The 24872-nt window shown below is 41.9% G+C and overlaps 1 protein-coding gene across 2 annotated transcripts in view; it reads right to left on the bottom strand.

The window, feature by feature from the left end:
- The window catches only part of PLEKHO2 (pleckstrin homology domain containing O2), a 40178-nt gene extending 19860 nt beyond the window's left edge, over positions 1-20318 (bottom strand). For both annotated transcript variants that reach the window (XM_072148627.1, XM_072148628.1), the window contains exons 1-2: positions 20161-20318; positions 5953-6099 (exon numbers count right to left, since the gene is read on the bottom strand). In XM_072148627.1, the coding sequence (XP_072004728.1) occupies positions 5953-6099; positions 20161-20169 (156 nt within the window). In that variant the 5' untranslated portion in view covers positions 20170-20318. The remainder of the gene's footprint in view (positions 1-5952; positions 6100-20160) is intronic.
- Between the last annotated feature and the right edge of the window lie 4554 nt (positions 20319-24872).

The following is a 24872-nucleotide window of genomic DNA, read 5'->3' as shown; positions in this document are numbered from 1 at the left end:
AGGGAGGGAGCGCCTCAGACCGCCCCCTCATGAATACACCAGATCACTGTAAGCTTGGTCCGGCATTCTGAGGGCTATGTACCGGAGTGTTATCTAGCTTTATCAGTATGTTCTGTTAAAACTACCGGTTTAACTTCATTAGAAGCCCTGAAGGGGTTAACAATAGAGAGGTCAGTGGCAGGCCAGTGGAGTTTTTGGTGGGCGAAAAGCAGGTGGAAGCTGATTGGTGGTTTGGACACTGTAGAGGAGGGGCAGTGTGTGAATATATGGGACTAGGGGGGATAGGGTTAGCGGTCTTACCTTTTCAAAAGTCAGGACGCCCGTCCCCCTCCCAAAAAATGGTAATGGCTTCCTATGATGTAAATGTTGCTGTTATCTGGGTACTGAGTTTTCTTTTCTATTTTTCAGATGTTACAGCTCGCAGGTCAGGGCAAGTCAGGAAGAAGGGGCAAATTGGCGCCTCAAGCACTGGCATACGGGCAGGCTGCACTTAAAAAGAAGCGACATGTTGTGGTAAGGTCTTTTTACTTGGTAATGTGAGGTTGCTTGCCCACCTAGTGGTAATAGGGGTGACTTTTCGCACACATGTTCAATTTGCAGCTGTTTTCCCACATTTGTTTCCTGAACTATCACCTGAATCCAGTTGGGGCATATCTAAGGCTGCCTCTGACCAGGCGTAGAAATTAACTTTGTTCTGTTTGTGGGCACAAATTTGTGGCGCTGCTTGTGAATCCGACACTTTTCATGCACTTCTATTATTCTGACTGGTTTTGTGGCGCAGTCTTTGGCTCACAATTAGAGCAGCTAAAAGCAGGTCTAAGGAGTTCTATTTCGCCTTCATGAATGTGGAGGCAGTCTTCAATCTTTTTGATCATGCAGCAAATCATTAATTTGTACCACAAACTTTCATCACACTGAACTTCCAGCCAAATACCCTTCCCCCCTCCAATATGTCTCCCAGATAATAAGACCTCATACAACTGTGGAAGCACAAAAATATAAAAGATATGTTTTTTTTTAGGAATACAGAAATTGAAAAATGGAAATGCAAAAACTTAAAAGGATGGGTAAAGAGGAAGCCACCAGGAGAATGTAGGTCCCTAATTAGGACTCAACACACTAATCCCTAAACTAAGGCCCCTTCCACACTAGCGAGTGTGATGCGATGAACTCGCATCACACTCGCAACGCAAGCTGCCGGGAACGCACGGCCCGAACCCTGCACCGCGGGAGTGAACTGACATGCTGAGTTCACTCCCGCGGTGCAGCGTTCGGGCCGTGCGTTCCCGGCAGCTTGCGTTGCGAGTGTGATGCGAGTTCATCGCATCACACTCGCTAGTGTGGAAGGGGCCTTACACTTCAGATGGCAGCTCTGGCCATTCTATAACCTGTGTGTAAAATCCCCGGCAGCCATGAAGGTTATTACTGGAGCAAATGCACAGATAAGATGATTGATTTTTATAACATTATAGAAAAGAATTGCTATTTCATGTGATTCTCCTCCATGCAACATGTCTTTAGCGTTTGAGTTTTGCAAAGCAGCTGCCATGTTTTTTTTCAGGAGTGACAGGTGTCAGCCAAATAAATCCCACAGATTCATCCTGCGCACAGCATATTTTTTCCACTGTAACGCGGCCAATTTTTTGTTCATAAAAACGAGTATCTTGGCAGCAAACAAAGGTGTCTGACATTCCTGAGAGAAGAGGAGACCGACGGTGACACCAGAGTCAGCAAACCCTCCCTGAGATCCATGTTTTTCCGGGCATTCAAGAATTTTCCAAAGATTTTTTACAGATGAGACTACATGTCATTTAATAGACTTCAGAGCGGTTTTTATGTGCAGAAATGACACCAGGCACAATGACATTATCAATGAAATCACTTAACAAGTGATTTTGAGTTTAATTCCACCTGTTGACTATTTCATGTGGATGTAGATGTTCTTTACAAAAAAAAAATACTATTTTCTCCAAACTAAGTCATTAGAAGATAAAGGAGGAACGGGTCCTGTTTCAGGGTACACACACCAGTGCGTAAGTGTGATTGGTGTACAATACTCCATCCATATGGTAGATTTTCTTTAAAGGTTGTTCCACCTGAAATGTGTAGGTTTTTATGGACTTGCACATTTGTGAACAATAAAAGGTCACAGTGTTTTTGCAAGCTGCCTGTTCATGCACTTTTTCCTTCATAGCATTATAGTTTAGTGTCTACTTTATTAATATTTGCTATACACCATTCACTCCCACATTTCACCTTAATATAATACGATAGCAAACATCTACCACACAGTGTATAACTGACATAATACGGGGACAATAGTGCGCCCACAGAAGGAAACACATCAGATGTGCATGAAATTTTCATTTGTTACCAAGTTCTAATTGCATTTTATTGCCCTAGTGTCCTTGATCAATTTGGTGTTTATTTTATTAGCATCCACCCACCAGTTGTAAAGATATGGCATCCATTAGTCTAGATGTAAATTAGCTCATATTAGACAAGAGGGAGGAAACTCTATGGGGGACATGGATCATAATTTTGTTGCCTTTGATTGTTTTTGCCTTTTTTTGCACAATTTTTTTGGTGCACTTATTAAATTTGTCTCTAAATTTTTAACTTTTTTGGGTGCAAGAAAAAGTATGGCACTTAGTGGAACATTAAATCATAATTTTTAAACTGTTTTTGCTGGGGTTTTCTGTAGCAATTTTTTGGCTTGGTTATTAAATTTGCAACTGTTTTGGGTGCAAGCAAAAGTCCGGCACTTAGTGGTTTTGAGCCTCTGCACCTTATCTGAAATAGTGAATGGGGGGTTCTGCCATTAAAATGGCCTCAAGAAACTATTTCATCATTTTCTATAGATTATTGTCAATCTTTATGTGCAGGCTCAATTTCACATTATTATAATAAAAAAATGCTGAATTTCTTTTTACATACCTGTAACTTTTAGTCTCTGCAACACAATGGGGGAGATTTATCAAGCTAAGTTTATGAATGTCCTTAGTTGCCCAATGCAACCAATTGCAGCTCAGCTTTCATTTTAACATTGCTCATGAATATTGTAAAGGAGAGCTGTAATTGGTTGCCATGGGCAGCTAAGCACATTCTTATACTTAGACAGCTCCCCCAATGTGTAGTCTGGACATTATACATGCAGTCTCTTTTTTTGTGAAAAAATGAAGCTAGGAATGTTCTGTCACCTTTTCTCATTCTAGCTTCCTTATTGGTCGCAAATGCAATTGACTTTAAAGGGGAATAAGTTGTGACAATTTAGGTGCAAAATTAGGCGCGAATGAAACGGCCATGCGACACGTTAAAACGCATTTATTAAGGCAAAAAGACAATCCACATAAATTACAACACAATAAAGGAACAAACCACATGCAAAAAAAGGGAAACTTGAGACAGACTTGAGGCACATTTACTAAGGGTCCGATATAATTATAGGGAAGGGAAATCCCAATTCTTCTGGCTCGCCTGCAGCTTATCAGCACACGAACAACTCCATAAACCCAGTGTAATCTGCATAAGGCCACAGCACACAATGGGGGTCATTTACTAAGGGCCCGATTCACGTTTTCCCGACGTGTTACCCAAATATTTCCGATTTGCACCGATTTTCCCTGTATTGCCCCGGGTTTTTGGCGCACGCAATCAGATTGTGGCGCATCGGCGCCGGCATGCATGTGACGGAAATCGGGGGGCGTGGCCGAACGATAACCCGACGGATTCGGAAAAACCGCCGCATTTAAAAGAAAAAAAAAGTGTCGCGGGACGGTGCATTCCGGCGGACCTCGGGGAACTTCAGCGCAGCAGCGGCATCTGGTGGACGTCGGGGGAACTGCTTTAGTGAATCACCCGAATCCACCGCACGAAAGGCGCCGCTGGATTGCGAATGGGCCGGGTAAGTAAATCTTCCCCAATTTGTTTTTCCCTTTGCTACAGTAAAGGGTAAGATTGATAAGGTACGGTTCTGTTACATACCGTTCTCTAATATTCTAGTACAGTAATGTGCTAAATAGAAAAATTGTTATGAATAAAGTAAAACTTCCAGGATATCCTGTACAGCTCACATTTATACCATTAACCTAAAGGTTTCCTTCCTGGTCTAGAACCATTTCTCTGCCAGGTTTAGTCCTTCTCTAGGACACACTTCTGCTGTTGTTAGTAATAAAAAGGACTGAATGTTGTGTTTCATATTTATTATTATTTTTATCATTAGATTATTATTTTAACCCTTTATTTCTGCACCATTTTTCCTTGTGAATGCCCAGGTTATATTTCTTTTTATCATCAATGTCTTCTACAACCTTTTGTATTTTCCGCTCACCGGCTGCTTGGGTTCTTGTTTTGTTCTGGATGAAATGTAGTTTTAATAATAGTACAATTTGGGGTTTCATGTATTGCTGTTGAATTTATATTAACCCTTTCTGAGCAGTATATTTAAAAAAGAATGCATTGTTTTTTCAAATACATTTTTTCTGCAGTTACTGGGGAACCTAAATGAAATAAAACCTTTTTCTCTGGGATAATATGCACACAGTGATATGATTGGCTTAGTGATAGAACACAGAGGGTTGTTATTAATGGCATTTTTTCAGATTGGGTTGAAGTTACTAGTGGGGTGCCACAGGAGACAGTATTTGGCCCCCTTTTTGTTAATATTTTTATTAAAAGAAATCAACCATTTACATAATACTGTCTAAAGCTGCGCTCACCTACAGGTTGTTGTTTTGATGCCACTGTTTTTCAAGAAACAGTGGCATTTATAAAAATATGCAAATTAGGCTCTGGTGCTCCAGAGAGTCTCGGTTTATCTGCTTGGCACATGGTCGAACCTGACCGTGGCACCTAACAGGTCTTTAAGTGGCGGTCCGCACGCTGATCATCGCAATGACAGCTGGGAGCCTATTAAATGCTCCCATAGTACTTCTGTAATACAGTCTGTCTGTAATATACAATATACTGCATTACAAGTGTGAGTGATCAGACAACCTAGGGTTCAAGTACCCTAGGGGGCTGAAACAGCAGTAAACAAATACAATAGGTAACAGGTATTGGTGGATAGTAAACTTAATTTTAGTGACAGGGGCCAAGCAGCTGCAAATAAAAGCAACTAAAATTATGGGATGTATCAAGAGAGGAATAGATTCTCATGATAAAGACATAGTTCTGCCCTTATACAAATCCCTGGTCAGACCACACATGGAATATTGTGTACAGATTTGGGCACCAGTGTATAAAAAGGATATAGTAGAGCTGGAACGGGTGCAGAGGAGAGCAACCAGGATTATTAGGGGAATGGGGGGACTAGAATACAATGACAGATTGCCAAATTTGGAATTATTCAGTTTAGAAAAAGAAGACTGAGGGGAGACCTCATTACAATGTACAAATACCTGAACGGACAGTACAAGGATCTCTCCAAAGATCTTTTTATACCTCGGCTTGTGACCAGGACAAGGGGGCATCCTCTACGCCTAGAGGAGAGGCGATTCTACCATCACCATAGACAAAGGTTCTTTACTGTAAGAGCAGTGAGACTATGGAACTCTCTGCCGCAGGAGGTTGTTATGGCGGACTCTATGTACATGTTCAAGAGAGGCCTGGATGACTTTCTGGAGACCAATAATATCACAGGTTATTTTTGTTTAATCTTATAGATTGGATTTGATGGACCTGTGTCTATTTCTGACCTTATATACTATGATATTATTTATTATTGTTTGTTGGAGTGATTATATAATTGACTTGGGTTTTTACTGGGTAATAGTACAATAATACTGGAGACAATTGATACCTTGTAGAACCATGTGAATAGAGCCTGAATCGCTAGCACTAATAAAAATAATAACCATTACATTCTATGTATACACATTTTTTTCTTAGAGACATGCTACCATTGATAATTTAGACTATCTGTTCAGGGTTTAGGATAAAACACATTTTTACCTCATTGTCAAACACCTGAAGCTGGGTTTGCAATATCTGAATGTAGCGATCCTTCCACAGTCCCAGCAGTCCACTGCTCTTCTTCAACCAACCGGCTTTATGGATCACTTTAGATTCTGTTGGAGAAACATTGTTTCCCTTCAGACCCTTAAAGAAAAAAATGATAAGATTTAGATTTTCCAATTAAATTAGAAGAATTTAGATAACCTACCCGAGAAAAGTAACTCTTAAAGGAGTTTCCTGCTACAGTAGAAATTGCGGGCTGTAGCGGATGGGCACAATATCAATGTGACGTTATTTCAGACCTCCATATACAGAGGCTGGCGATACATTTTCTAAACCTGGACAATCCCTTTAATCATTTAATTTTCAGTACAAAGAAATTAATAGGAATGAAAAAGAAAACATATAAAAATCAAAGGTTTGGTCATAGATGAAAATATGATCACAAAATGAATAGAGTTATATATTTCCTTGTATGACTGGTGAAATATATATTATTTGCTACGGGTAATATCATTTTCTGAAGTTGGTTTTGATACATGACCTGATGTTCAGGTGGTACATGACTGGAGACAATTCCTTTTAATTATGCATAATCTCCTGGGACCCCTTATAACCTTATAATCCCGTATCAAGCACTTAGTTGTATGTCATTTCCCCTAAGTATTACTCTACATTGTATCCAATGACGTCAATTGGTGTCTGTACATTAACAGTCCTCTAGAGATTCACAGTGACTCTCTGCTTTGCCGTCTGTTAACACAATGGGGCTCATTCACTAAGGGTCGCACTGCTCACTTTTGTCAGACTGTGCACCGTTTTCAAGGATAACGGGAAATATTTAACAGGTGTCTGCGTTGGATTGGTTGGATTTGCATCGGTGCCGGCTTTCATGCAACAGAAGGGGGGGGGGGGGCAGACCGTCGGACTATCCGACTGATTCGGACTGAGCGCAGGATTTAACTTTTAAATTTTGTCGCAAGCCCAAGCACTTACATGCACCACTAAAAAGATGTTGAACTCTGTCGAACCTGATCGAGGAAGCGACACATGCAGGATATCGGGCGCACAATCTTAGTGAATCGCGACACAGTGCATTATCGTCGGACAGTGCACTTTCTGTGAACTCCCATGGGATTGTAAGTAAATGGGACCCCATATACTAAGATTAAATGTTTGCAGAGGGTTCATCATAGAAAACTACAACTAGTGTTGGGCATTGTCCCTGTACAGCTGCCTAATGATATTATACTGTGTGTTGATTATATTCTAGGATTGTAGTTTGACTTGGAGCCCTGGAAGAGTGTCTTCACACTGCTCTGCTCTGAGTAAATCTGATTGAAAACTACAGCAGTCACGTAGAGTAGAGTTGAGGAGCAGTGATGAAGTTAAATTTCACAATCCCACTGCACAGGAGGACACAACCTTACTGCTCCAAGTCCAGCTACAATCCTGGAATATAAATACATTTTTCATAGTCCTGTAACAGTAGCAGCTACGTGTAACCATACATTTGTTGTGTTACTAGGTAAAATAAATTATATTTTTAATCAAATAACAACTTTGAAGCATCTTTCCATATCACTCTGCATTATAATGTTCTTTTGTTATTCTTTCTTGAAATGTATTAATAGATGGACAACTGGGTGTTACTAGTTGGGGGGTTGTCCTTGCACACTACATTACTGTTTAATTAGTGCTGACATTGTAAGTGTTACCAATTAGACACGGGTAACACCCATTTGTCAATCTATTCATACATTTATAGTAGGGATAAACACAAAGGAAAGACATATAATGGTTATTTATTAACGTTTCAAGTATTTCCTAAAACAAACATGTCGAAAGCGATGTCATGTCCTCTTTAAAAGAAAAGAAGAACAAAAATACCAAAGGTCTTGCATCCGAATGCAGAGTCTATTGCTGCCCATAGGAGGCATTAGGGATAATAAACAATGCTGCTATTTTCTTATATATTGCTCCGCTGGGGGCCTGTTTTCTCAGCTGCAGAGCTTCCAGCTGCTATAGAATGGATTTAACCCCTCGAGCGAGAATGCAGTCATGTATGCGAAAACTATACAGACCAGGAGTAATACCGAAATTATAGGGTGGAAGCTACAGAGTTTAATTCTTGTTTGTTTGAGAAGATGATGGGGAAATTACCAGGTAACTGGGACAAAGGGAAAATCACACAGAGGAAGTCAGACAAACAATGAGATAGAGCCAGAAATAGCAGTGAGGAGGGGCTGCATGGATGGCCTGCAGAGGAAAGTGTTATCTACAGAGGCAATGTACAGGACCATCATTGTGCTGGATGAGACATGGAGACATTGTAGAAAATGCATCTGACAGGATGGTTGATGCATCCATTATTTATACGCATTATGTGCTGTACATATATGACAGGTGTTCATAATAGAACACCATCCTACTTAAAGGGAACCTGTCACCTGGGACCTCATTTTCACTAAAGACTTTCACTTACAGAAGCCTATTACATTGCAAATATGCCTTTCTCTAAGCATTTGCATTACAATATAATTGTGTGTTAAAACTTACCTTGCACCCTGACAGAATCATCTGTGTAGTCCCAGGAATTGGGCTTTGGTTTGGATGCATTTCAAAAAAACAACATGTGAGTTGTCTGTGCTGTGCACTCCTCAGCTCTCAGCCCCCACCTTTGTGCTCCTGTACAGCTCCTGCCTCCCCATTGATGTCAGCTCACAATTCTGTGAGGGAGCCGGAGGGAGGAACTGTAAATCAGCACAAAGGTGGGGGCTGAAAGTTGAGGAGTTTGCAGCACATGTAAGTCATGTGTTGTTTGTTGAAATGCATCCAAACTAAAGCCCAGCCCTTGGGACTTAACAGAGGATTCTGTCAGGGTGCAAGGTAAGTTATAACACACAATTAAATTGTACGGCATATGCTTAGAAAAGGCAGAAATATATATTTGCACTGCAGGTGTGATGGGCTTTTGCAACCAGTCTTTAGTGAAAATGAGGTCCCTGGTGACAAGTTCCCTTTAAGGCTACTTAGTGTGCAGGTCATGGGAACCGGCCTTTATGTTGACCAAATCCCACAGACTGCACAACTCACATATTAACTGTATTAGCTGTTATAATGGTCAGTACTGAAGTCCGGTCGTCAGATGCATTATATTTCAGTATAATTCAAGGACTCCTGTCTTGTGTCATGTGTTTAGTCTGTGGGATTGGGCCAACATACAGGCCCATTTCAACAGGCTACACATGTCATATGCAGGTAACCTAAGGCTAGGTAGAGGCTATGTGTAGGGTTTGATAACTTGCTTCATTTACACAACTGTAAACAAGATCTGATGGTAAAGTGGACTAGCATAGGAATAGCATCATTAATTGTGTTATTTAAATAAAAATACTTTTTAATAGTGTTTGCGTGGGTTTCCTCTGGATCCTCCGGTTTCCTCCCACACTCCAAAACATACTGGTAGATTGAGTATATTGTGAGCCCCATTGGGGACAGTGGCTGATTTGACAAGCTCTGTGCAGCGCTGTGTAATCTGTGTGCGCTATGTAAATAAAGGAATTCTTATTTTATTTATTATTTATTTATGCATAATTGTTTGAGAATTGGTATTTCAGGTGTGTCAAAAGAGGAGAGGAGGTTCTTTTTAAAGTTTTTTTTCCTGTCATGATGCTATATCATGCCTGATGGTCACTTGGGTCTGCAGCCACCTTTCCACTGAAACTGGGTATCAGGAACAGATCCTTCTCTATTGGTCCCAATTTTGGATCTACAGCTCTACAGTTTCGATGTCGCTCATTTCTCAGAAGGCACTACATTGCTTCTTTATTTACATGCCCACTTCCTCACAAATTGTTTTTCACTTCTGTTGCCCGATGAGTCGTGTATTGTAGAAGTGCACAGAGCATTTATAGAAATCCCATGACACTAGCATAGAAATAACTTTTTAGTTTGTATTGGCAACATTTCTGCTACTACAGATAATAGAACAGGGTCTGTGACAAAATGTCAATGTAATGTGATTACAGGAGGTCAAAAAATGCAGGAAGAGATAAACCATTATCTCTATAGTCAGGGTTCCCTGAAACTAATGCTATAAAAATGTGACCCGATTGTATAGTCTATGGAAAGTCCATGTCCTGTTAGCCGGAAAAACATTGCGAAAGAAATCAAATGATTAATAAAATTCTTAAAATCCTTGTTTCTAAATCCAGAAAACTGTAGCCATCTTTTGGTGCATCTAACACCAACCTCTCGGTATTATTCACATACATTCCCATAACAACCCAGCTAAGTCCAACACATCACATCATATAACAGATATATCAGATATAACAAATAAATCAGATCCACTGATTTCATGGCAATTGGAATTTTTCCTCTAGTCCCTACTATTCCCAAGACAAATGATTATGAACTTATCTGCCCCAACCCCGGACCACCCACTTGACAAAAGAGATCTTTATTAGCATATTAACACTACAAATGTGACAGTGATTGCCCTGGTATGGTATGGTAGAGAAAAAAATTCCAACTTTGTGGAAATAGATGGAGCAATACCTAAAAAAAGGAAGAGAGGGTAAAAGCTGCTCCTAAAAATAATAAACGAATGAAGTTTTATAATGCTCATACATTTTAAGATATATTTATCTTGATGTCATGTGACATTACACTATGTAGGTCACAACATAATAATGCGGATTTACAAACGAGCACAAAAGGGAACAAGATATTAGTATTTTGTGTAGAAGTGGAAGAGTAAGGATAGTTACAAAACTAGTTTATTATATACAGTATTTTATGTATATGTTTATGTTGCCACTAACAACCAAACACAAGACAGACATCACTGTATTCAGTTCTAGAAAAAAACGTTTTTTTAAACCATCTGTGAAACACAGTGCTGGCAGTTCCATGCTTTGGACTTCTTTTGTTGTATCTGGGTCAGGACGGTTTCCCTTCATTGACAGAGCAATGAATTCTGGATCACTACAAGCAAATTCTAGAAGAAAGTGACAGGACATCTGTCCGTGAGCTGAATTTCAAGAAAGAGTGGGTTGTACAGCAAGACATTGGGGCACATTTATTAATGGTTTTGCGCCTAATTTTTGTTGGGCAATCTGCAGTGTTTTTTTTATATTTGTGTCTGTTCTGATTTACAAATTGTTAGCGCCCCCAAAAATCTAATTTTTTTGACACTCTCAACTTGGAATTCCGACACTTTTCCTGCACTTCTAGTCTCCCAGCACTTTTTTGGCACAAATCTTGGCGCATAATCAGACCAACAAAAAGCAAGTCTACCAACTTCTAAACCCCTTTCTGATGCTCATTTGTCCTTCTTACGGTGTGCAATATACATTGAGGCTGTGCGCCACAATATAACATCTCAGTGCAAATCATTGCTAAAATTGGGTGCTAGAAAACAGACCTTGCGCCACACATTAATAAATTGGCATCCAAGGAATGAAACTTAAAGGAAATCTACCATTTGATTTGATGCATTGTGAACCAAACATACCTTGAGAATGCTGTAGTTACACTGATGCAGAAACATATGTGGTTTAATACCTGAGCTAAGCTGTTTTGCTGAAAAAACTATTATAAAATTATGATAGTGAGGCTCTATCGCTTCTGTGCTGGGGCTCAGTGCTTCTTACATCAAAGGGGGATCATTTTTGCAATCTGTGGGGGTCTCAGCCCCTTTAAGTCTGCACTGCTCAGAGGATGATCTTAATCACTGTGTTGTCCCTGACAGGCAGAAGTAATCAATTGCTGCACCATCCCCCAGTTGCTGTGTATGAGTCATCCAGCTCAGGTTGATTAGTCCTGTCTGGATAGTTCAGGAAGCTCAGTGTAACATGCAGGCTGAAGTCAATCCAGCTTTCCCAGGATTCTGAATGTTATAATTGTTTTTTCAGCAAAACCACTCAGCTCAGGGATTAAACAAGATATGTTTATGCATCAGTGTAGCCACAGAATTCTCAAGGTAATTTTGGTTCATAATGCATGAAATCAAAAGATAGATTTCCTTTAACTAGCAAGTAGAAATGAGCGGACCCAAACTTTAAGTTCAGGTCCGGAGGTCGGGAGCTCTAAATTGATGCAAGTGCCCCAATGTCCCTGAGCACAGAATGGTTTAAGAAGAAGTTTGAAATGGCCGAATCTCCTGACTTTCATCCAGTAGAAATGTTGGGAAAGGATATAAAACAAGCACTCCATGTCACAGAGGTGAAGCTTTGTGCAGAGGAATGGGCCACTACTCCTCCAAGGTGACTTGTCAACAATAAGCTGAACTATTTTGATGCAGTTACTGCTGCACCAGGAGGTCACAATGGATACTGAAAGCCAAAGTTTACAATATGTGCCAAATAAAGGTTTGGAACATTTACATCTATAAGGAAATGACTAAGCCTAATATAATTGATTATTTATTGGTTCTCTTCAGCTACTCTCATCAGTTGTGTGAAAATCTATTGAAAAACTTTCTACACAGGGGTCACTTGAATGCTGGTGGAGTCCATATTCCAGCTATGTGAGAGCTGTAATGTAACCTGTAACACAACATTTACTACATAGGCTCTGGTCAGGCACACAGCTGCGTGGACGGATAATTTTGTGCCCTGACCAAGGCTATAACTGCCCCACAGCAACTCGCTCTGAGGCCTGATACGGTTCAGTCCACGACCACTCCCCAGGGCTGCCATCAAGGGGGTTTAGTGTGACTGTGTTCAGGGGGCCCGGAGGAGGAGAAGGGGTCCCAAGTCACAGAAAACCCTCATGCCTTCTTAGGTGCAGGTAACTTTATCATTCTGTGGGAGGGACCACAAAATTTGACAGTCAGGGGTCCCAAACTTCCTAGTGGTGGCCCTGCCCCTCCCTGCCCACTTGGCGTGAAGGTGACATAAGAGGGATAAGTTGCAATTCCTGACCATGCACCATTGCTACTTTATCAATGCTTGTACACCAGCACAAACCTCCGCTATTTTATTGGAGTGGTATTAAACATACCTGATCATGGCTCCATTTTGTATCTTCAGACCCTCTTTCTATTGGTTAGTGATGTTCCTTTCAATGGGACCCACAACAATGAGACATTTCTCATCTAACCAGTGGAAAACTGATGAATGTTCTTAATGGAATAATCGCTGTGCAAGCGCAGTACGGGATGGGGACCGGAACCTGTTCACTTTTGCAACCTTATTTCCTGTTTAGAGTAACTTTTTAAGTTACCGTTTTGTGTATACAGCACCCATGCTGTGTGCCACAGTTGTTTCATTTCCTTGTGCATTAGAGCAAAAAGAAAAGAAGTTGCAATAGTACACAAAACCTCTTCCATATTCGGAAAGTAGCCAGTGGAGGTTTTCTGCTTATTTATAATGATAGAATACATGTAGTAGATGAGTGCAGCACTGGGTGGGCTAATACTATTTTTGTTCTTGAATATGGTGTGAGTACTACTCAGTTCCGCTCGCTGAGTCACCAGCAACTTTTTACATATTGCTTCACCAAAGGTATGTAACAACACGAAAAATTCTCTGACAGTAGAGCTAAGAGTCCCAACTTGAACTTGCAATAGTTGATTAAAAGACTGGCTTAGTCCTCTCTGAGAACATGGCGGAGAAGACTAAATTACAAAATGTTCCCTACCACACAGGGGTGTAACTTGAGGGGCTTCAGTTGTACTGGGGAAACATTGCCTTTTGGATAACCTTGTAAGGCAGCCCCCATAACATCAAGCATGACTCCTTCAGAAAGTCTAAGATATGGGATTAAAGCCAAGCCAGTATAACTAGAATTATAACTAGAAGGAACAGACTCCCAACTGTAGTGTAGACAACACTGTTTCTATGTGTTTGCATCTCTTCAGCACAATGTAGGGAACAGGTTTAGCAAATGAGAGACTGAAGACTTGGTCAGGAAAGTAAGATGACACCTTATTGGGGTTTCCAACTTGGTGGGCTGGGGGGTCTGTTAAAAAAATAAAGCTGTAGCTGCCTCCTCCGGCACTACTTGTCTCCTGTGCCACCCTCCCTCGGTGCTTTGCACCTGTTTGTTTACAGAGGCATGGCACATCTGCTTCCGGTCGCCTGGCACGTCCACCCGTCCCAGCACCATGTCCCAGGTAACAGGGACCAGTAAAAAGTACTGCAGCCACCATCAATAATGGATACTTGCCAAACTGAACGTAACGAATGGCATACAATTTCCATTGATATCAATGGGTTTTTTAAATAATAGTTTTTTTAAATGGAGGTAAGGAATGGAGGTTTGATCATTTTACTTTTAGATTATTTCATGAATCGGTCCCAGTAATTACTTCTAGTCACTAAATCAGCTGTTGTGCCAAGTGTTATAATATTGGCACTAAAACTTTACAATGGACACTGTGACAGCATGAATATATACTGACATCCATTAGCCACTTCAAAAACCAACGTTGCCCAGTGGGGGTAATCAAGTGAGATGGATGTATTACATCATAGAAAGGGAGGGTTTAGCAATGGAGTCAAGTTCCATGACTTAAGAAGCCCTCTGCTGTGACTGACATTAATCAACAAACTTCAGGAATGCATGTTACATATTCCTGGAAGCAGGACCAGTGCAGGGGGCACAGTACTGTCACAGTACAGGGATAATATACACACTGATGTCCCAGTACAAGGATAATACACACAGTGATGTCACAGTACAGGGATAATATACACAGCGATGTCCTAGTACAAGGATAATACACACAGTGATGTCACCGTACAGGGACAATATACACACTGATGTCACAGTACAGGGATAATACACGCAGTGATGTCACAGTACAGGGACAATATACACACTGATGTCACAGTACAGGGACAATATACACACTGATGTCACAGTACAGGGATAATACACGCAGTGATGTCACAGTACAGGGATAACACACACAGTGATGTCACAGTACAGGGACAATATACACACTGATGTCACAGTACAGGGATAATACACACTGATGTCACAGTACAAGGATAATACACACAGTGATGTCACAGTACAGGGATAATACACGCAGTGATGTCACAGTACAGGGATAATACAGACAGTAATGTCAGAGTACAAGGATATTACACAGTGATGTCACAGTACAGGGATAATACACACACTGATGTCACAGTAAAGGGATAATACACACAGTGATGTCACATTACAGGGATAATACACACAGTGATGTCACAGTACAGGGACAATATACACAGTGATGTCACAGTACAGGGATAATACACAGTGATGTCACATTACAGGGATAATACACACAGTGATGTCACAGTACAGGGACAATATACACAGTGATGTCACAGTACAGGGATAATACAGACAGTAATGTCAGAGTACAAGGATAATACACACAGTGATGTCCCGCTACTGATATAATGGGGCACATTTATTTACAGGGCCACCGGAGTTTACTGAAAGTGCATTGTCCGACTATAATGCACTGTGTGGTGATTCACTAAGATCGTGCGCCCAATATCATAAATGTTTCGCCTCCCCGCTCAGGTCCGACAGAGTTCATCATCTTTTCAGTGATGTGTGTAAGTGTATTGTCTTGCGACACAATTTGCGCTCAGTCCGAATCAGTGGGATGGTCCGACGGCACGCCCCCTAATTTGCGTCGCATGGAAACCAGCGCAGCTGCGCCACAAAGTCTCGCATGCGCCACAATCCCAGTGCACACATTTCTTAAATACCCGTGCAAGCCGTTTAAGCCCCGAAATGTTGTGATGTTGTGCCAAGTGTTATAATATTGGCACTAAAACTTTACAATGGACACTGTGACAGCATGAATATATACTGACATACATTAGCCACCTAAAAAACCAACGTTGCCCAGTGGGGGTAAGTAATCAAGTGAGATGGATTACATCATAGAAAGGGAGAGTTTAGCATTGGAGTCAAGTTCCATGACCTAAGAAGCCCTCTGCTGTGACTGACATCAATCAACAAACTTCAGGAATGCATGTTACATATTCCTGGAAGCAGGACCAGTGCAGGGGGCACAGTACTGTCACAGTACAGGGATAATATACACACTGATGTCCCAGTACAAGGTTAATACACACAGTGATGTCACAGCACAGGGATAATATACACACTGATGTCCCAGTACAAGGATAATACACACAGTGATGTCACAGTACAGGGATAATATACACACTGATGTCCCAGTACAAGGATAATACACACAGTGATGTCACAGTACAGGGATAAAATACACACTGATATCCCAGTACAAGGATAATACACACAGTGATGTCACAGTACAGAGATAATATACACACTGATGTCACAGTACAGGCATAATACACGCAGTGATGTCACAGTACAGGGACAATATACACACTGATGTCACAGTACAGGGATAATACACGCAGTGATGTCACAGTACAGGGATAACACACACAGTGATGTCACAGTACAGGGACAATATGCACACTTATTCATTAGGGGGCCGTCCAGGCACTCCTCTTCTCCACAGGCCGCCACTCCCCTAGGCACCAGTTCTTTTCATATGCACTAGATGCCGGCGATCGTGGCATCCAGTGCGCAAGCGCTGCTGGCGTCATGCTCCTGGCATCTACTATGCGCGTGCAGTGGGACAATTGAGGAGTGGTGGCCTGTGGAGAAGAGGAGTGCCTGGACGGCCCCCTAATGAATAAGCTGGACTGCTTGTCCGTCGATCGGACATCAAGTATGTTAGGTGTCATATGCTATAGCACCAATTACTGAAGTTTTATTAATGCCAGCACTTTGAAATGGGCAGCATTAGAAAGGGGTCGGGGAGTAGATTCAGTAGGTATGTTTGGATGGGGGGTACTAATTTGGGGTGACAGGTCCTCTTTAAGAACTGCCTGTAAATACATTTGTGAGCAGTTTGCACTAAAAAGAATGTGCAAATTCAGAGAGAAAACCACTGCAAGGGGTTTAATAAATGTGGTCCAATGTCCTATGCAGCCACCATGTTAGGCTGGAATCACACTTCCGTTGCCCACCGTACCGTAGCACGGCGGGCACACGGCAGCACGCGGGGAGAGGAGGGGGAGAGCGCTGCTCACCCCCGCCCCTCTCCATATGGATACATGGCACCGTGCGCCCATTGCCTTCTATGGGGGACATATATCGGCCATATATACGTCGGCCATGCACTCACCGGCCACTTTATTAGGTACACCATGCTAGTAACGGGTTGGACCCCCTTTTGCCTTCAGAACTGCCTCAATTCTTCGTGGCATAGATTCAACAAGGTGCTGGAAGCATTCCTCAGAGATTTTGGTCCATATTGACATGATGGCATCACACAGTTGCCGCAGATTTGTTGGCTGCACATCCATGATGCGAATCTCCCGTTCCACCACATCCCAAAGATGCTCTATTGGATTGAGATCTGGTGACTGCGGAGGCCATTTGAGTACAGTGAACTCATTGTCATGTTCAAGAAACCAGTCTGAGATGATTCCAGCTTTATGACATGGCACATTATCCTGCTGAAAGTAGCCATCAGATGTTACAGGGTACATTGTGGTCATAAAGGGATGGACATGGTCAGCAACAATACTCAGGTAGGCTGTGGTGTTGCAACGATGCTCAATTGGTACCAAGGGGCCCAAAGAGTGCCAAGAAAATATTCCCCACACCATGACACCACCACCACCAGCCTGAACCGTTGATACAAGGCAGGATGGATCCATGCTTTCATGTTGTTGACGCCAAATTCTGACCCTACCATCCGAATGTCGCAGCAGAAATTGAGACTCATCAGACCAGGCAACGATTTTCCAATCTTCTCCTGTCCAATTTCGATGAGCTTATGCAAATTGTAGCCTCAGTTTCCTGTTCTTAGCTGAAAGGATTGGAATCCGGTGTGGTCTTCTGCTGCTGTAGCCCATCTGCCTCAAAGATCGACGTACTGTGCGTTCAGAGATGCTTTTCTGCCTACCTTGGTTGTAACGGGTGGCGATTTGAGTCACTGTTGCCTTTCTATTAGCTCGAACCAGTCTGCCCATTCTCCTCTGACCTCTGGCATCAACAACAATGCATTTCCGCCCACAGAACTGCCGCTCACTGGATGTTTTTTCTTTTTCGGACCATTCTCTGTAAACCCTAGAGATGGTTGTGCGTGAAAATCCCAGTAGATCAGCAGTTTCTGAAATACTCAGACCAGCCCTTCTGGCACCAACAACCATGTCACGTTCAAAGGCACTCAAATCACCTTTCTTCCCCATACTGATGCTCGGTTTGAAATGCAGGAGATTGTCTTGACCATGTCTACATGCCTAAATGCACTGAGTTGCTGCCATGTGATTGGCTGATTAGAAATTAAGTGTTAACGAGCAGTTGGACAGGTGTACCTAATAAAGTGGCCGGTGAGTGTATATACGTCCCCCTTGCGTTAGTGTGCAAAGTGTTGAAACATCATTTTGGTCCATACCTGTGGTTATGGTGGCATATGGGAGATCTTATATCCTCTGAACTAATCTGTAACTATTCCGTCAGCACATGATATGTAATGCTATGTATTTTTGAAACTTTTAACTTTTTATTTTGAATGTATATAGCATGTATGTATAGAGCATATAATGTATAGAGCATATAAAATTGTTCAAATGTGCAAATGAGCATCAAAACTAGGTACACAGATTTATCAGAAGTGTCTGAGGTAAAACTGTTCTAGTTGCCCATGGCAACCAATCAGAGCTCAGCTTAAAGTTTTTAAACAGCTGTGGGAAAACAAAAGCTGGGCTTTTGGACAGGTGTACCAGTTGGACAGGTGTACCTAATAAAGTGGCCGGTGAGTGTATATACGTCCCCCTTGCGTTAGTGTGAATGCAGCCTTGTACAGCAGGAAGAACTAGGCAAATTGTATCTAGTGTCCTATCTGCAAGAAACATTTTTAGAATTAACTGAGCAGATTGATTAAAATGCTCTTTCTGTTATGGAGCAGAAGTGGTAAAGCTACTTGTAAACAGTGTCCTGTCCTTTCTGCAGCCAGCATGTTATAGAGCAGGAGATGCAGACTGATATATGGTTTGTGGGAAAAATAAGTCTGCAGTGTAATTCATTCATATATTTTCTTCTCATTCTGGTATTATGAACAATATCAGTCTTCCTTGTATTTTTGCCATACAGAGGTGACTGGCCATTGGACTCCTAAGACGAGAATGAGGACTAGAATCTTTTCCCTACATTGACAGTACAACAGGTTCCCTTGAAATAGTAGTGGCTTATCAATCTTTACATTTTATATTGTTATTATTTATTATATGTGATTATATTATGTATTATTACTAAATATTAATTATACTATGTATTTATTATTGTTGTAATTGTCGTCATTAATAATAGTTCTGTTATTTGCTATTCTTTCCTGGCTTTTCTGCAATGCTTGTGTGAAAGTGTGATGTCTTAGGGATGGAGCTGGAAACTTTTAATCAGCTGAAAAACATTGCTGAATTCAGAGAACAATCTGGGTACAGCACAGAGCAGCTACAACAGCTTGACACACAGCTGCGGGCGTAGTAACCCCTTCTGTGCGGCGGTATTATCAGCGCTACTGATCTAGGAGGCATCCATCTATCTTCTCTTATTTAGCCCTCTTTCAATGTCTACGGCTGAGAGATGTTAGTAATGAGGTGACATCTCTGTGGTTTGTACGTTTCCCTTTTGTCACTACATTTAGAGATTAGCAGCTCGGATATCTGGCAGATAGAATCACAGGCAGCTCCTTGTAATGCTTGTACTCAGCATCTTTATTTAAGCACATAACCAGGGTTCTGCGGTGCGCAGAAGAGGACACCTACTTAACTCTTTCCCATCTGCAGCCAGGAGGGAAGTCATGTATCACGTATGACAAGCCGCTCCATCTCACGCCTAACTCTACGAGCACAATCCTATCCTTCTGCTATTTACGGATGTTAACATTTGTAACCGTTTGTGTTCTCCTTGTTTTTAGACCCTCTCACGCCGTCAGAGAAGTGGAGAACTGAAGTTTACTTTCACTGTGGGCTCCTCAGGAATAATAGGAGGAGATGTACAGTTACAGCATCACTGCATCCCTGCGGAAGGAAAGGGTTAACAAGCCCATCCTGCTGGGAATTCATGGAAGCACTGATTTGATAAACAGGTGACAATGAAAGAGGATGGGTTAATAAGAGAGGCTGGTGTATAACTTACATCTTCCATGGTGAGCCTGTCCCCAGGATACGCTGCCCAGCCCTAGGACTTCTCTACAGGAAGGGAAGCCAGATGTCGTCCTCCATGCACCCCCTTCCCCGCACTCCCCACCCACCCAGGCTGGACCTTAGGCCCTGACAGGCTGAGCAAGAGGAACCTTCTTAGCCCCAGCTCTCAGCTCTCCTCCCTCTGCTCTGCTCGATTCCTCTTTCTCTGCTGCTAACAAACCCTCTGCTTAAAAAACTTGGGTTTCCGGTGGTTGAGATGAAGTTGAGTCAGTGAACTGAAAGTACAGAGCGATGTAGCAACACTTTACAGAGCTTTGATCTAGAAGAGACCATCGCTAGTATAGAAGAGAAATAACCCAATTCGGTTGAAGCCGTACCTGTAGGCAAAATTTGGTCAATTGTAAATTCACTATTAAAAATTCACTGTATAATATGACGGTATACTGGGCAGTATTTAGAATCCAAAACCAGGAGTTGGTCCGAAACATAAGGGAGGTGTAAATCTTTCCATGAGACCTCATCCATGTGAAGGGGCCACTTCTGGTTTTGACTTTCCATTGCAAAATATCAACCAGAGGACCGCCACGTGAAAGTGGTGCTTTTGGTATTGACATATGAATACTGATGCAAAATTCACACCTAAATACAAACTCACAAGAGATTTTAACAGATGGACTTTAGAGGTTAATGAAAGTGTTCTTAAAAAGTATGGAAAATTTGCAACTGAATCGCATGGATTTCTATCTTGTTAAAATGAATCTGAAAGTCATTGGGGGAGATTTATCAGAAATGTTTAAGCAAAGGACTGTTGTAGTTGTTGCTCATGGCAACCAATCAGAGCCCAGCTTTTGTTTTCCCACAGCTGTTTAAAAACTTTAAGCTGAGCTCTGATTGGTTGCCATGGGCAACTAGAACAGTTTTACCTCAGACACTTCTGATAAAACTGTGTACCTAGTTGTGATGCTCATTTGCACATTTGAACAATTTTATATGCTCTCAAGATATATACATTCAAAATAAAAAGTTAAAAGTTTCAAAAATACATAGCATTACATATCATGTGCCGACGGAATAGTTACAGATTAGTTCAGAGGATATAAGATCTCCCATATGCCACCATAACCACAGGTATGGACCAAAATGATGTTTCAACACTTTGCATCCATTGAATATAGGAACCATGAAGCAAATAAAGAATAATAATAATTCATTCACTATAGAAGGAAAATTGAGTCGTCACATATGGTGGTACTGTACAGGGTAATGACAGCAACTACCAGATCAAAGAGCAAGCTCCCACAACAGTACACGGCAATCTCACCGCTCCACTGTGATTTGAAATAGTCCGATCAACACCGCTACAGTGTCCAGCGTACCAGCAGTTGGACCCTCACCAGTCAGATTGTTATCCCTAACCCATGGATTGTTGGTAACTCTCAAACTTTATTGGGCGTCTGTCATGAACTTGTCCAGCAACAGTGCAACCAGAATCAGACTTGGCGCTAGACGTCAGACTGGGTAAGTGATGGCAAACTCACACTGCAACGTCCCTGTGGGCTATTGCCCTGCCGGCAGCAGATAAAACTGCCCTGACAAGGGAGAACCGCTATCAGGAACCTAACTAACAGTCCCTGAGTGACCCTTACAAGGTGACAGGGAAAACTTACTTTGTCTGACAACTGCTGCATGATGGGACGAATAGGGAACAGGAGACCAGAGATAGACCAGTGTTCACACTTGTATAGAGAAAAGACTCACACCAGAAATAAACAAGGCTGGGACAGGTAAAGCGGAGTCACACCGGGAGGAACACAACACAAAAGGACAAACAACAGATGCAGACAAGCAGAGTCGGACAGAACCGTGTCAAAACCAAGATAACAGAAAAAGTAAAGCAATGCCAGGATTTTATAATAGTAGTCATGAATATAAGATTAAGGTTCTGGCAGGGCAATTGTTCATGAACAGATATATGGGTGTATACATGGGGAGTAAGGAGCACAAACATGTTTTTTTAAGGGTAAGGGGGGGTAGACGTCTGCTATGAGATCTGGCGTTTCCTCATTACGTCCCTTGTAGAATCCCTTTAATTAAGTATTCACTTAGGACCTTACACCTACTTCAACATCTCCTACTCTTTGCATCCTTTTTTTGGCTATTGCTCCACTGATTCTGGCACAGATGAATTTTTTCCCTAGCCCTCACTGTTCTCAAGCAAATGTTGGCACATAATATGCTAATTAGGCTCTCTACTCTCAAGTGGGCGATGCCAGGCTGTCTAAGATTAAGAATGTTCTTCGATGCCCATAGCAACCAATTACAGCTCTCCTTTAAAATATTCATGAAAGCTGAGCTGTAATTGGTTGCCATTCTTACTCTTAAGACAGCTTGATAAATCTCACACATTGGGGCTCATTTACTAAGGGTCCGCGGAGCGCATTTTTGTCTGCTTTTCCGACAATTTCCGTTTTGCGCTGCATCTACCAGGGGATTTTGGCGCATCGGCTTGCATGCGACACAAATCAGGGGGGCGGGCCATTGGACAACCCGACGGATTCAGACTACGCGCAGGATTTTACATTTCAAATTGTGTCGCAAGACACGCACTTACAAGCACCGGGAAGAAGATGGTGAACTCCGGCAGACCTGAGTGGGGAAGCAGCACATGCAGGAAATTGTGCGCACGATGTAAGTGAATCGCGGCAGACTTCATCATAGTTGGACAACACACCTCGAGCAGGGACAGGGTGAGTAAATGTGCCCCATTGTTTCTCAAAACTAACAGCACTGATTGCCTGGGAATGGTGGAGGTTACATAAAAAAGACTTTGTGGAGTGACATCTGACTTGTTTGTTCAAGTAAATTGTTTTTTATGGGGAATACAAGACATTAAGCATAAATGACGGCATTCCTCCATTAAAATATTGTCCCTCTGAACTATCTGTCATAGAGGTTGCAAAGAAGGTGTAGTATCCCATCCCAAGATGTAGTATCCCATTGAGATGAATGGCTGACCATGTACTTAGATACACAAGCATCTCCCTATGGTGATCATATATCCTATTAGGGTAATATTTAAATGTTGTTCTCCAGGTGAGACAACCCGTTAGACACATGATCTGCCCTGCAACATCCACATCCAAATGTACTGTGCTTGCTGTTCCTTTTCTGTTCATGCTACGTGGTATAAGTATAATCAATTCCTTATTTTTTAGAGCCATTAACTAAAACATGGTGATTTAGAAGCAGGTATCACACCTCAAGCCCTTCTTCAGAGCTACAAGGAAAATTTAGAAATCTTCTGGCCAACATTAATGATCAGAAAACTGACACCAAAGAGGAATGTGGAGTGGAGCAGCCTGTGGTCCTTGACCATCTGGGATCCTCAGCACAAAGGCCTGCTGTGTAGTAGCATGTCACCGAGCATGGTCAATAAGCGTGACTACTGTACATCACTGTATGAATCTCAGGAAACAAGCGAAACAATGTTCCAGTAATGATTTTCTATGAAACAACTGGAGATCTGCCCATCATTCAGTGGGATAAAACATCAAAAACTTCACACGTCACAGGCTCTAATAATTATTTGCCATTTATGTCTAATTGGATCCTCCATTCTGTGAGGTAAAATTTAGAAAATGCAATAAAAACTTCATAGATACAAACTGAAGTATATGAGAGGCTCACCCTCCCTTCTGAGGTGACACTCACTCTGATGCCGCTGCTTAAAGGGAACCTGTCATCAAGAACCTTACTACCCCCCCCGCCCCCCCACTGTGCCTTGGTTTAAAAGTGTGGTGCAGGTACTCCACCCACTAATAAAATTGCTCCCCATTTTTTTCCCTCTTTGCCTAAGTTAGCCTGCCGACTACTGTGTGGCTCAGTGCACCAAGAGGGGCCATACCCATCAAGGGGTACGTCATAAGACCCGCAGTTTCCTGCTCAGTGACCACTGTAAAATATACCATGTAGTGAGAAGGATATCATTTTAGTAAAGACAGAAGGTGGAGAAAGAGAGAGGACTTCCTGTCTGCTCAGAGACACAGATCTGTCAGTCAAAAGAAAGAGGTGTGGTTCACCACCAGCCCAGGAGAAAACTTGACTCTTCTCTTCAGAAGTTGACCCATCGCTACTCATTTGCATATCAGAAAAACATCTGTAATTAAAGGACATCTACCATCAGATTACCTGATAGTACATGTGTATTACCATTTCATTTATAAAATATTCAATTTATAAAATATTCAAATCAGCCCAAGGTGCTTTGCAGAGCACCTTCTGGCTCCACCACAATCTAATTTAATCACGCCCCGGTGCCTCCTAGCACCACCTACGGAGCGTGAGAGTAGCTTTCCTTGCGCAGCCGCACTTCTCCACTGTCGGCTGTCTCTGGCTTTCGGAACCACTGGGGCCTGAATAAATCAGCTTGCAGCAGAGCCTGGAGGTTCGCTGCAGAGCACCTCAGCATGATTTTGATATTTTAGGAACTTTTGTTTCAACAAAATGTGGGCATATAAAGTTAAAAAAAAATATCCATACTGCCAGGGAGGGGAGTTGAGTAATACGCATGTACCATCAGGTAATCTGATAGTAGATATCCTTTGAAATACAGTACCTCAGTAGCAAATAATTTTAGGTGATATGAGGAGGACATTAAACCCTTTACAGTAGGTATTAATTACTTAGGTTTTCTTAAAAATAGAG

This window comes from Engystomops pustulosus, chromosome 4 (assembly GCF_040894005.1).
Source record: "Engystomops pustulosus chromosome 4, aEngPut4.maternal, whole genome shotgun sequence".
NCBI classification, from domain to species: Eukaryota; Metazoa; Chordata; class Amphibia; order Anura; family Leptodactylidae; genus Engystomops; species Engystomops pustulosus.
This window is presented reverse-complemented; position numbering and strand designations above follow the sequence as displayed.